Genomic DNA, 12,127 nt, shown 5'->3' with positions numbered 1-12,127 from the left:
GAATTCTTGAGCACAACAGTTCGCCTGTGCTCTGCCAGTGGCCCGAGCTTCCGAGGACCTTGTTGTACACGCTGTAGAGGATTAAGTCACCACCTCAATCGGCCATTCAGAAGAGAGAAAAGCAGGCCAGCCGTGCAGAGTTTGTAAAGAGGCAGAATGGTCCCAGCAAGTTTTGTGCCCATATTGTTTTCAAGGGCAAACTGACAAAGCTTCGTTTTAAAAGACGAGGAGGAAGGCGTCTCCGTTGAGAGCGAGGCCCAGTGCTGCAGAAGGGTCACTTCATAACGCCTCACTTGACAGTGCGTAAGGCTTCGAAAACACAGGCCTTAGCAATTCTAATACGTGCCGTGGGAATTCGTCCTTGGTACATCTCATGATTTGGGGTTATTTAGAAGCTAATATCCAGGTACATATTTTTTGTGTCATAACTTCAGAATCTAACTGTGGGGCCTTTGAGACTGCCAAGGTATTTCCTTTTGAAAGATGGGGTATAGAGAAAATGATTGGTAGGTCACCAGTTAGCACATTTTATATCAAAAGTTAGTGTTTTACATGTGTGTCTTAGGTCTGTTCTTTCTTGCAGTCATGTCTGTGCTACTCTGATAACATGGCATTTAAATTTTCAAATGATTTTTTACTGTTCTTTAATGAAAAAAATTAAATGCCAGAACAATTGTTTGCAAAAATGGATTCTATCATCAATAAGTTCTACCCATAAAGGAATCAGTGTTTACGTAAGAAGTAGTACAATTAAGGCGGAATTTTACAAAGCACAGACGCTGAGGAAGAAGAACCTTAACATTAAGAAACTGCGCAGGGGTGGGGAGGGGGTCAGTGCTGTCCAGGGTCCTGATCACTTTTGCTCCGCTGCCTGGCGCAGAAAGACAGCGGAGACCTTGTTTTCAAAATGCACATGTTCTTCCCATGAAACAGTGTTTTCCTCTTTTTACACATTTTTTCTAATTTGGGTTTGTAGGTCAAATATTATGCAATATTCTACAAATGTACTCACTGTCACAATATACACACACGCTGAGCCTGTCCCGTAAACACAGTGGTTATAGTACTGACTCCTTCATCCGATTTTCCTCAGAACAGCCAGAGACAATCCTGTCCATGGAAATGGCTGATAACTTTTGATAATTGTTTTTATTCTCATTTAAAACCTTAAATTAGAAACATTTAGTGTGGGTCAAGGGGTAGCCCCCGGTAGTGCCCATGCCTAGCACTTGTGCGGCCCTGGATTCAGTCCCTAGTACTGCGGGAAGAAGAGAGGATTCTTTTGTTTAGAAACGATGGGTTCTTTGCTTTTCACAGCGCTGTGCTATGTCTGTTGAAGGTCCTTTAGGCAGGAGCTCGGGCGTGGGCTAGAACAGCGACAGCTTTCACCACGGCTCTGTAGCCAGCTCCCGCGCTTTTCCCATGCAGCCCCAGAGCAGGTTCCGTGCGCTCCTGGTGCCTTTGTTCCTCCTCACCAAAATGGGGCTGGTGGTGTCGCCTACCTCAGGAGTGTCCAGAGTGAAAGCAGTGGTTAAAAGTAAAGTTTATGCCGGCCGTGGTGGCGCACACTTGTAATCCCCGCGCTTGGGAGGCGGAGACAGGAGGATTGTGCAGGTTCGAAGCCAGCCGTGCTGGCTTAGGAGACCCTGTTTCCAAATAAAAGTATAAAAAATAGGTGTCTGGGAGTGTAGCCTAGAGGTAGAAGGGCTTCCAGGAACCCCAGTACCACAAAAAAAAAGTAAAGTATCAATTCCATTACATAGGTGAGGAAACCGAGTCAACACCCAGAATCACGCAGGAGTGAGTGCCTGAGGGCCAGGTGGTGCCGCTCATTGGAAAGAGATGAATGAGGAACAATATGGTTTCTTTCCAGAAGCACAAAAATAAATACAGTGGCAGTGCCCAGAGTGTTGTCCTGGCACAGAGCAGGGGACCCTGGGAGACGTGGGCTCTGCATTAGACCACCCCAGGCCTGAGTCTCAGTTCCACTTCCTGCCAGCTCTGCGGCCTGTGCGAGCTGCCTGGCCACTCTGAACCTGAGCTCCTCCCCAAGCAGTGCACCAGGCATGTGGACACAGCAGTCAGCAAGAAAGATGTGGTCCCTGCCTTCCTGAAGCTCGTGTTCTCATGAGGCGATAGAAAGTTCACAGTCAACACCGCCATACAAGAGCAGCCTGCACTGTAGCGAGTGCCTGGAGAAGGCAGTCGGTGGCGTGGGGCCTTTCTGTATCAGTCACATCTAGTGGAGGCTTTGGGCCAACAGTGCCAGTGTGCCGGCAGCACGGAGCACAGGCAGAAGCAGGTGCCGCGGCCTCCCAGCCAGACGAGCTGCGCCAGGCCAGGGAGCAGCAGCTGCCAGGGCCCCACGCCCGAGCCAAGGGCGGAATGGCGTATGGCTGCTCAGAGGAGACCCAGGTCAGACACAGGTCCAGAGGCCGTGGGAGGAATTTGGATTTTACTTGACGTGCATGGTGAAGCTCTGGGACTATTGTAGAGAGGGCTGAGAAGATTCATATTGTGGTTTTATTTACTTATTTATTTTTGTGTGGTACTGGGGTTCCTGGAAGCCTCCGGGCTACACTCCCAGACCTGTTATATTTTTATTTGGAAACAGGGTCTCTTAAGCCAGCACAGCTGGCTTCGAAACTGTGCGATCCTCCTGTCTCCGCCTCCCAAGCGCGGGGATTACAAGCGTGCGCCACCACGCCCGGCCATTTTGTGGTTTTAAATGACCGTTCTTGCGGTCATTTTGTGAAACTGGAGAGGAGAATGAAAGAAGTAACTTCACAGTTATTGTTGATGGTAGCTTAGACAATCATGGTGGCTGGTGACGTGGAGAGAAGCCTTAGTTGATAGGTTTGGAGGTAGAGCCCATAGAATCCGCTCACAGGGTCATTGTCGAGGGTGAGGGTAAATGGGCTAAGCAAGGTTTAACTCCTGACACTTTAACCACTGGCAGAGGACTTTTTATTCACCAAGGTGGAAAACAGGAGTGTAAAGCAGGCTGCTTAGGTGTGCTTTGCTTGGGGCAGAAGGATCCAGAATTCTGTTTGGGGCTAATTAAGTTTGACATGCTCCTGAGACATTCAGAAGATGATCTTAGTAGTAACAACGGCAGAATGAGCTCAGAAGACAGGATGGTATGAGGACACTTCACAGCCGTGGGCGTGAGCAAGACGTCCAGGGAGGGTGCAGGTCAAGAGGGAAGGGGCTGCGGTGAGCACACAGCCCTGACCCGCTCCCACATCAGCCCGGCTGAACCGTGTGCTAGGTCTTTACATATGTCTAAAGACCCTCACAAAGGGATCTTTAGCCCAGGGTGGCGTTGCACGCTTGCAATCTCAGCACTTGGGAGGTTGAGATGGGTTGATGACCTCCAACATTCAGGCTTGATGTCATTCTTTGTAACTTAGCAAAACCCTGTTTTGAAATAAAATACAAAAGGGCCAGGGGATGTAGTTCAGAGGTTGAATGCCCCTGCATTCAATCCCCAGTACCAAAAAGAAAAAAAAAAAAATCATAGATGGGGTGTTGTAGGGGTTAGCCATCAAAGAGAAATAGCAAATGGAAGATGGACTGGTTGAAAATAACCAAAATGAATTCTAAGACAACCCGTGGGGAACAGCAGACAGGGAGAGGACGTGTGGGGTACAGGAGCCAGCTGGCGCCCTTCTCCAGAGTTTGAGGAGAGCGAAGAGTGGGTGTGATGCTCCCTGGTTAATACCTGGAAGTCCCAGAGGAAGGCCACAAGAGCACCGCCCAGCCCCAGAAGATGAGCCAGGCGGGACTGAGCGAGTGGAGGGGCGGAGCCACTCTCCAGGCTTGGGCTCTGGATTCCTTTCCCCCCAGTGTGTCTGGTGACCACAGAGCTCTTGCTCTGCCTGTGCCCGGGGTCGGGGTGCCTTACAGTCAGGATGCAGTGCGCCCCTGCAGCGTGGCCCTGGAGGGCTGGGGAGCTGGCGCGGGGTCCGAGCACTCGTCCTGCCGGCCTCCCTGCGTAGCTTGCAGTGGTCGCGCTGCTGCGACTGCTCACTTCGGGAGCTATTTACAGTGTGGGGGCGAAGCTGACACTGGTCCCTTCTGGATGAGGCAAATGTGTGTTTTATCTCAGCATACCAAGCTCTCACGGGTAATGTATGTTTATCCCAACAGGATACATATATTTTCACTTTTGGCAGGCTGTTCAGTAAAACTTATGATTTTCACCTATTTTGGAGACAGATATTCTTTTGAGCAGTTCAAGATCAATGTGTTTGTCCCCCCAAAAATATTCACACATCAGAGTCCTAACTCCCAGTTCTTCCGAATGTGACCCTATTTTAAATAAATAGAGGTCGGGTTTTAATAGAAGTAATTAAGTTAAAATGAGGTGGGCCTTTATCATCATAGTGGGCGCCACTTCAATATAACTGGTGCCCTTATTTTAAAAAGAGTGGATTTGGACACAGATTCAGAGAGAAGACCATCTGGAGATGGGAAGACCATGAAGAACAAACCAAAGCCGGGCCTCAGAGGAGCCGCCCGCTGCCTCTCAGTCTTGGACTCCAGCCTCTGCAACTGGGGCTAAATCCCCTGCTCTGAGCCGCTCAGCCCTGCGCTGTAGGGCGGCCCGAGCAAGCTAAGGGTGGGGACTGGCCACCAAGGCCAGAGTGAACGTTCTTCCTTTCATGAAACAGAGATGTCAAGCCATGGAGTGAGGAATTTCAGTGAACTGTTCGCAATTTAAATGAAAGAAAAAAAACATTGTGGAACCATTAAAAACCAGTGGGACATCTTGAAACATGGGCCAGGTGGCTCCTGACGTGGCTCCCCGTGGGCTTTCCTCCTGGAACTCGTGCCTTGGAGGACCCTCTCCCTTTGATGGGGGTGAGCCCTTCTTTAACTAACAGACTATGGCAGGTGCGTGGTATGTTAAAAGACTGGGACTTGTGTCTTCCTGACCCTTTTGGCCTGTCACTGGCTCTAGTAAAGTGCCCGTGGTGAGATGCTCCCGTGCAAGCAAACCAGGGAAGCGTGAGCAAGCCAGGAAGGCACTCTTCCGCCAGCGCCCAGATGGCTGCCTCCTTGTGGACCTGAGCTAGAGGACCAGCCACGCTGCACCCACACTCCTCATCCAGAGACACTCCCAGTGTTCTTGCTGCAGGTCTCATACAGAGGTAGCTTGCTGTACAGTAGTGAATAACACAAGAAGCAACACAGATTCTCCCCACGGGAGCCAATACTAGACACGCTGACTTTTGAACAGAAGAAAGATGGAAGCTAGAAGACAGTAAAACCATGTCTTCTGAGTTGAAAGTGACGGCCAACCTGGCGTCCTAGGTCTTTCTCCTGCCCCCCCCTCAAGGGTGAGAAAGGAATCGACATTCTAGCAAACACCTAGGGCATTTGTCACCAGTAGCCTTTCACTGAAGGACATATTGAAAGGTGTCCCTCTGCCAGAAACACCTCAAGGGGAGGAGTGGTTTCCGAAAGGGACAGGAAGCCAAATAAGGCGATGGCTGCAGGTACAGCCTGAGGATGTCCCGAGTGGAGGCAGCGGCCGGGGAGAGGGCAGACACACAGCTGCAGTGGAAACCTTTAGCGGGTGTTCTGGAGAATTGGTCGGATAGGCAAGCACAAACATCCATGAAGACTTGGACACCGCAGTTAGTAGGGTGACCCTGCTTGGCATCCGTAGAGCACCATGCCAGACGACTGCAGAGCGCGCGCTCTCAGAACACACGGGGCCGTTGGCCCTTATGACCCCTTTGCTGTGCTCTAAGAGAAATCTCAACAGGTTACAAAGGATTAAAATCACCCACGTGGCTGGGCGCAGCGGGCACGCTTGTCATCCTCGCACTTGGGAGGCGGAGACAGGAGGACCGCGCAGGTTCCAAGCCAGCCGCGCTGGCTTAGGAGACCCTGTTTCCAAATAAAATATAAAAAATAGGTCTGGGAGTGTAGCCCAGAGGTAGAAGGGCTTCCAGGAACCCCAGTACCACCAAAAAAAAAAAAAAAAAAAAAAATCACCCGTGTGTTCTCTGGCCGTAGTGTACCCAAAGCACAGTTAGAAAGTTCCCACAGGAGACGCAACAGTGGGGATGAAGCCAAAGATTGTCTCTTTGAAAAAAATGTGTTAATAAAGCCGTGGTGAGAACAATGGAGACGGGCACTGGGAAATCATCCTCACTTCAGCTCCTGTGACGTCAGAAGTCACAGGGAGTCCCGTGCTCTGTGCCAACTTGAAGGCAGATGACACTGGTGAACCTGTTCTTATTTAAAGCAAAACACAAAATGAAATGGAGAATTCCCTATAATTATTTCAAATATTTGATCTTTACAACTTCCACAGAGGAAACTCCAGGCCTAGATAGATTCAGCAATAAGTGCTACCAGCATCTTAGGAAAACTACTGCTAATCACAAACTCTTCTAGAAATAGGATACTTCACAACTCACTTTAGGAGTTCAACACAACCTTATGATAGAAACCTGACTCAAAAAAAAAAGGTTAGAGGAAAGGAGAAGGCCAATCCAGAGACACTAAGAACAGTATTAACAAACGATTAGCATTAAATGGGGATTTTCCTCAAGAATATAGATGCTCATAAAGCAAGCGTCCAACTCTGTGTGTGTGTGTGTGTGTGTGTGTGTGTGTGCGCGCGCGCGCGCGTGCGGTACTTGGTGTGGAAACCAGAGGCTTTCTACCTCCGGGCTATACTCCCAGACCTATTTTCTATTTAATTTGGAATCAGGGTCTCACTAAGTTGCTGAGAACCTCACTAAGTAGCTGAGGCTGGCTTCGAACCTGTGCAATCTTCCCGTTTCAGCCTCCCAAGTGCGGGGATTACAAGTGTGTGAAACTACACCCAGCCAGCATCCAACTTTTGAATGATGAAATTTTTGCCTTTTGATATCAAAAACAAGATTAATCACTACTCACCACTTGCAGTACCCTTATACTGCAAAGGTAAAATAGCCAGTGAGCAGCAGGCAGGGAAGGAGGTGGAGAGGCCATGGCTGGGGAGGGGCTGCAGGGGGAGTGGTAGATACTCTAATAGAAGGGTCGGGAAGCCAGACTTGTTTCATGCCTGTAATCGTAGAACTTGGGAGGCTGAGACAAGGAGGTAAGTTTAGGCTGGGAAGGTTGCTTGTTTGGGTACTGGAGACTGAACTCAGACATTCTACCTCTAAACAACATCCTTGGCCTCTTTTTGTTTTTTAAGCAGGATCTCACTAGGTTGCTGAGGCTGGTCTCAAACCTGCCATCCTCCAGTCTCAACCTCCCAAATACTGGGATTACAGGTGTGCACTACCATATCCAGCTTAAAAGCAAGACTCCTTTAAGTAATACCAGAATAGATAAATAGACCACAGGGAAAAAGTCCACAAATAGACCCTCATGTATACACTTGACATATTTTTAAATAGTCCTGGGGGCATGAGGGGAAGTACGGTGTTTCCAAGAGATCATGCTGGCAGCAGTGAATGTGGGGTGGGAGAAAGGAAACAGGAAGTGCCCCTGTTTTAGACTATGTGAAAATGCCGTTTCCTAGATGGAAACTTCGAAGAAGTACGGTCATCATCTACATAGGACAAGATTCCTTAACTACATTACCACGCTCTAAAGTAGAGGCACGGCTAGTACTTGAAAGGCTATGACGGGGATCGCAGGTGTGAGCAGCTTCATGAGACCTGGCTTTGAAATAAAATAAATAAAGTTGGGCCGAGAATGTACTCAGCGGTGCCTTTGGGTTCGATCCCCAGTACCATGAGGAAAAAAAAAAATTATCAAAAATTAAGATAGTGGGGGGAAAATAATTCTCTCGTTTTTAGGAGATATATATATATATATATATATATATATATATATATATATCATATCCCATATGTTATATGTATATTCCATGTATTATATACAAATATATGTCTCCTCTGTATTTATATACATATGAATCCCATTGCTGATTTCTCTGTGTATAAAGGATTTGGCTTACTCATGGTCAGAGGCTGAGATAGCCTGCAGTCAGCCCTCTGCAAGCTGGAGACCCAGGAGAAAGAAGTGCAGGTTCCAGTTCAGCCCAAGGGCTAAGAGCCAGGCGAGCTCGTGGTGTGAGTCAGTCCAAGGGCAGAAGACTGCTTCAGGTCCAGCTGTCTGGCAGAGAGAGAACTTCCTCCACCCTGTATTCTTTTCCCACCTTCGTGGGTTGGAGGCATCCACCTGCACTGGGGGACCCTCTGCTTCCACTCAGTCCAGTCCAGATGCTTGTCTCTTCTGAGACACCCTCACAGACTCACCCAGAAGTAATGTTTAACTACACCTGGCATCCAGCAGCCAGTCAGATGGACATCATAATCATCATGAGTCCACCCTTTGTCAACTTGGCACTTACAAGCCATACTTAATCTCCAAGTGAAGACAATAACAGGGTCATGATCCTTCGTAACCTGGTACCAGTCTCCTGTGAACATACTGCCGAGCCCGTGTAACTAACCCCTTCACCAGATGAGAAGGTAAAGTCCACCGGTGTTTACTCGGGCTCTTTATATCCTGCACCTACATATGTGCTGCAAAATTAACAATACATAGAGTTATACAAAGTCAATGCATCTTATGTTGCATGCCAAGAGAAAATAAATTTCTGTTTTCCCTGTTGTGTGTGTACTACATATATGCAAATAAGGAGGGAATGTTACAGTCTTCATCTGTAACTGGTCATGTGACCGTAGCCAGCACTTAAGCTAACTTCCTCTGTCACGCTGTGTAGAGAAAGCAAGTCTGTATCCAAGGTAAGCGTCTGGCAGACTGGGCCTCACCAGCGGTGGCCTGGCCGGGTCGGCCTTCATGAATGAAAGTTCCGTTGCTGCGCCCTGCAGTTCTGAACACTGTTCCTGCCGGCGTGGCCACCTTGTTCCTGAGCCCGTTGGGCCACAGCAGGTTGCTGGGAATGGAAGCTGGCCTCTCCCCAGAACTAGTCATTCTATGCATTTGATTATCAAAATCCTACGTTACTGAAGTCACCCTTAGCATTCATGTGAGAAGTGAGTATCTTTTTTCCCATCCAGAGAGCCTGTCCACATACCTTGTCACCAAGATTCCATCATGTTCTCGTCCTTGACCTACAGACCACTGGTGCTGCCTGTGGGTTGGTACGTGCTCACACCTGCCGCGGTGCACTGCTGAAGTGCTGCCCACTGTGAGGTCCACCTTCCCCGCTCTCCTGCAGGCCGCCCCAGAGCGGGGCTGTAGGGCTCAGCTTCCACAGTCGCTGAGAGCCTGCATGTTAGGAGGAGCCGCCGTAAGCCAGTCCTGGTCTTCTGTCCAGTGGTCACAGGACTCTCCTCAGGTACAGGCTGCGGTGCGGAGAAGGCAGCAGGGCAGAAATGGCGGCTGTGGGCATTGGGCCACTCATCTACTTATGTCCTCTTGGTCTTCCTGAGCCTGATCACGTATGTGCCACATCCGTGTGCTGGTGTGTGGCTCAGAGTGCAAGATGGCGTGGTGGCCGGGGCTTGGGGCTCCGTCTCTGTTAAGGACCAGCAGCCACCAAGGAGAGTGGTAGCCGCAGAGCGTAGTGGGGCTTTGCCCCAGATGCTAAGAGCCTGTGCCTGGAGGGGCCTGCCAAAGCTTTCACCTGCCATTGATACTCCATGTGCCCTGGATTGGCTGGATGATAGGTCTGTATGGCAGAACAGCTGGCACAGCAGCCGGGACCCATCACAGAGCCCTCTTGCTCTGGGCCCCACTCTATGGCCTCCCAGATCCAGAGGCCCACGGGGCATCACACCTGTTTCCGTCTTGGTTATGGGAGGGGTCTGACACAACAACTGTCCTTCACCTTGGAAGTGGTATCTTGATGTGATGTGTGCCACTGGATCCCTGCAGACTTTACAGGAGGGAAGGCCCCTGCACATGGGGCCAGGGCCTTGAGAAGAGAGCAGCTTACATGCCCACCCACACAGTATAGACCGTGTCCTGGGGCGGCACAAGGGAGATGCTCCCTTGAGAAACAACTCTGGCCGCAGGGACGCAGCGAGAGTCAGCCTGCCGGCTGGAGGAAGCAGACCAAGGCTCCTCCCTCACGAGGCGAGCTCAGCATCTGAACACCAGTGTCAACACCTTACCCATCAAACCAGAACTTGGTAAGGACTGAGTTCGAGGGTTTACAGGAGATGTCTTGCTCGAAAAGATGCTAGCCAAAATGGCAGCTGCCCTGCCGACACTCCTGCAAAGTGGGCAGGGCAGGGCGGGGAGTAGGACCCAAAGAGAGCCCTGCCCTGGCAGCCCTGGCAGAGCCAGGTTGGGCTTGGAGTTGGCTCCTGCCCCAAACTGCTTCCGTCAGTAGGTAGGGCCTGCCTGGGTCCTTCCTCTCAGGTATTACTAACATTGTTCTTCAGAAGCCTGTTCATCATCACGCGTGATGGTGCACGCCTGTCATCCCAGTACTTGGGAGGCTGAGACAACAGGACTGCAGGTTCAAAATTTTAAAAAAGAAGAAATGGGGCTTGTGGTGTAGCTTGGGGGTAAAAAAAAAAAAAAAAGCCTGTTTTTAAGCCCCATCATAAAGCTCTCCTCCAGGAAACCTTCCGAGGATCGGGTCCATCTTGATCTCTACCTTCTACTAATCACAGAACACGCGCCCCTGCTGTGGGCAGGGGCTGCACGCGCAGGCAGGAGCTGCACCTGGCGCTTTCAGGAAGCGTCACCCGTCACTGCAGTCTCAGGAGTAGTCACAGCTGCCCAGAACGCCTCCCGCGCAGCTGTGCTTTGGTGAGACCCAGGCCACCTGTCCGTCCAGGCCGTGGCTGAGTGCTGTGACCGCCATGGTTGTCCAGTTTGGTCATCATAAAGGCACAAACGCTACTGCAATAAGGACTGAAAGTGGCCTTGTCCACGAGCGCAGAGCAGCCTCTGACACCACTGCCCTCCATGGTGCTCTGGAGGCTCAACCCCCTAAACACCTAGCCCACCTCCATCCACCTCCCCCACGGCCTTATGACTGAGCCATCCAGCCTTCCTGTACGTGGGCCCCGTGTTCCACCGTCTGCCCTGGTAAGATGGAGGAATGGCCTCCAAGGCCCGCACCCCCACCTGTGGGTGGAGACAGCACTGCCAGGGGAACCTCAGTCACAGACACCCAGGGGGACCTCGTTCACAGACACCCAGGGGACCTCGTTCACAGACACCCAGGGGACCTCGTTCACAGACACCTAGGGGACCTCGTTCACAGACAGGCCTGCCTTCCTCCTGTTTCTTCTCTGACCACCTCAAGCCTCACCTGTCTTAAAAAGGAAAAATCCCAATTGCAGGTGCCATCTTATTTATCATGTAGTCCACTTCTGTCCATATTTCCCCCAAAGAATGCTGGAAAAACACCAACATTTTAGGTTGATATCTGAATTTTCAGTCTCAACTTTTTAGAGTTTCACATGATACCGTTCTCAGCAAATAGTGGAAATACTTCAAAGTGGAACCATGACATCGCTCTTTTACATAATTTCATTGGAATTAAAATGCAGAGAAGCGTGTTTCCCACTGCAATCCATTTGGTGAATATATGTTTAATGTTTAGGAATAATATTCTTACTTTTTCTTCTAGAATGTGCGTTTTGACTTCACTGGGAATTTTATTCTAATGTAGGGCTTTTATGCTTGAAGTCATACAGAGTAAGGACGATTTCACACACAGCATTAAATTCTGACCACAACAGAATTAAAACCTGATAACAGAAAGATACTTAGGAAGAGCTGAATGTTTGAAGTTGAAAAAGCTCACTTACAGATAGCCCACATGAGTCAGAGAGGAAACTGCAAAGCAGATGGGAAGTTTATCGGTCTGAATGAGGACAACATACAGACATTTTTGAGATGCCGCTGAGGCGATGCCGAAGGAAACTGAAGCTTATGCTGTCTTAGGAAAGAAGAGACATTGGAGGGGTGCTGGGGATTCGACCAAGGGACATTCTGCCTCTAGAGCCACACACACCCCAGCCCTACTTTATGTTTTGTTTTAAAATAGGTCCCCTCAGCCGGGCGTGGTGGCGCGTGCTTATAATCCCAGCTTTTGGGAGGCTGGGACGGGAGGACCGCACAGGTTCGAAGCCAGCCTCTGCTACTGAGTGAGGCTCTCAGCAACTTAGTGAGACCC

At 49.9% G+C, this 12,127-nt stretch overlaps 1 protein-coding gene across 1 annotated transcript in view; it reads left to right on the top strand.

Moving 5' to 3' along the window:
• Window positions 1–9,251, top strand: part of ATXN10 (ataxin 10) — a gene marked incomplete at both ends in the record, with an annotated part of 162,612 nt that extends 153,361 nt beyond the window's left edge. The window contains 4 exons of the mRNA XM_080704757.1: window positions 2,244–2,415; window positions 8,747–8,768; window positions 8,856–8,916; window positions 9,206–9,251. Coding sequence (XP_080560883.1) covers window positions 2,244–2,415; window positions 8,747–8,768; window positions 8,856–8,916; window positions 9,206–9,251 — 301 coding nt within the window. The remainder of the gene's footprint in view (window positions 1–2,243; window positions 2,416–8,746; window positions 8,769–8,855; window positions 8,917–9,205) is intronic.
• Between the last annotated feature and the right edge of the window lie 2,876 nt (window positions 9,252–12,127).

This window comes from Muscardinus avellanarius, assembly GCF_963383645.1.
Source record: "Muscardinus avellanarius genome assembly, chromosome: 11".
Classification (NCBI taxonomy): domain Eukaryota; kingdom Metazoa; phylum Chordata; class Mammalia; order Rodentia; family Gliridae; genus Muscardinus; species Muscardinus avellanarius.
This window is presented reverse-complemented; position numbering and strand designations above follow the sequence as displayed.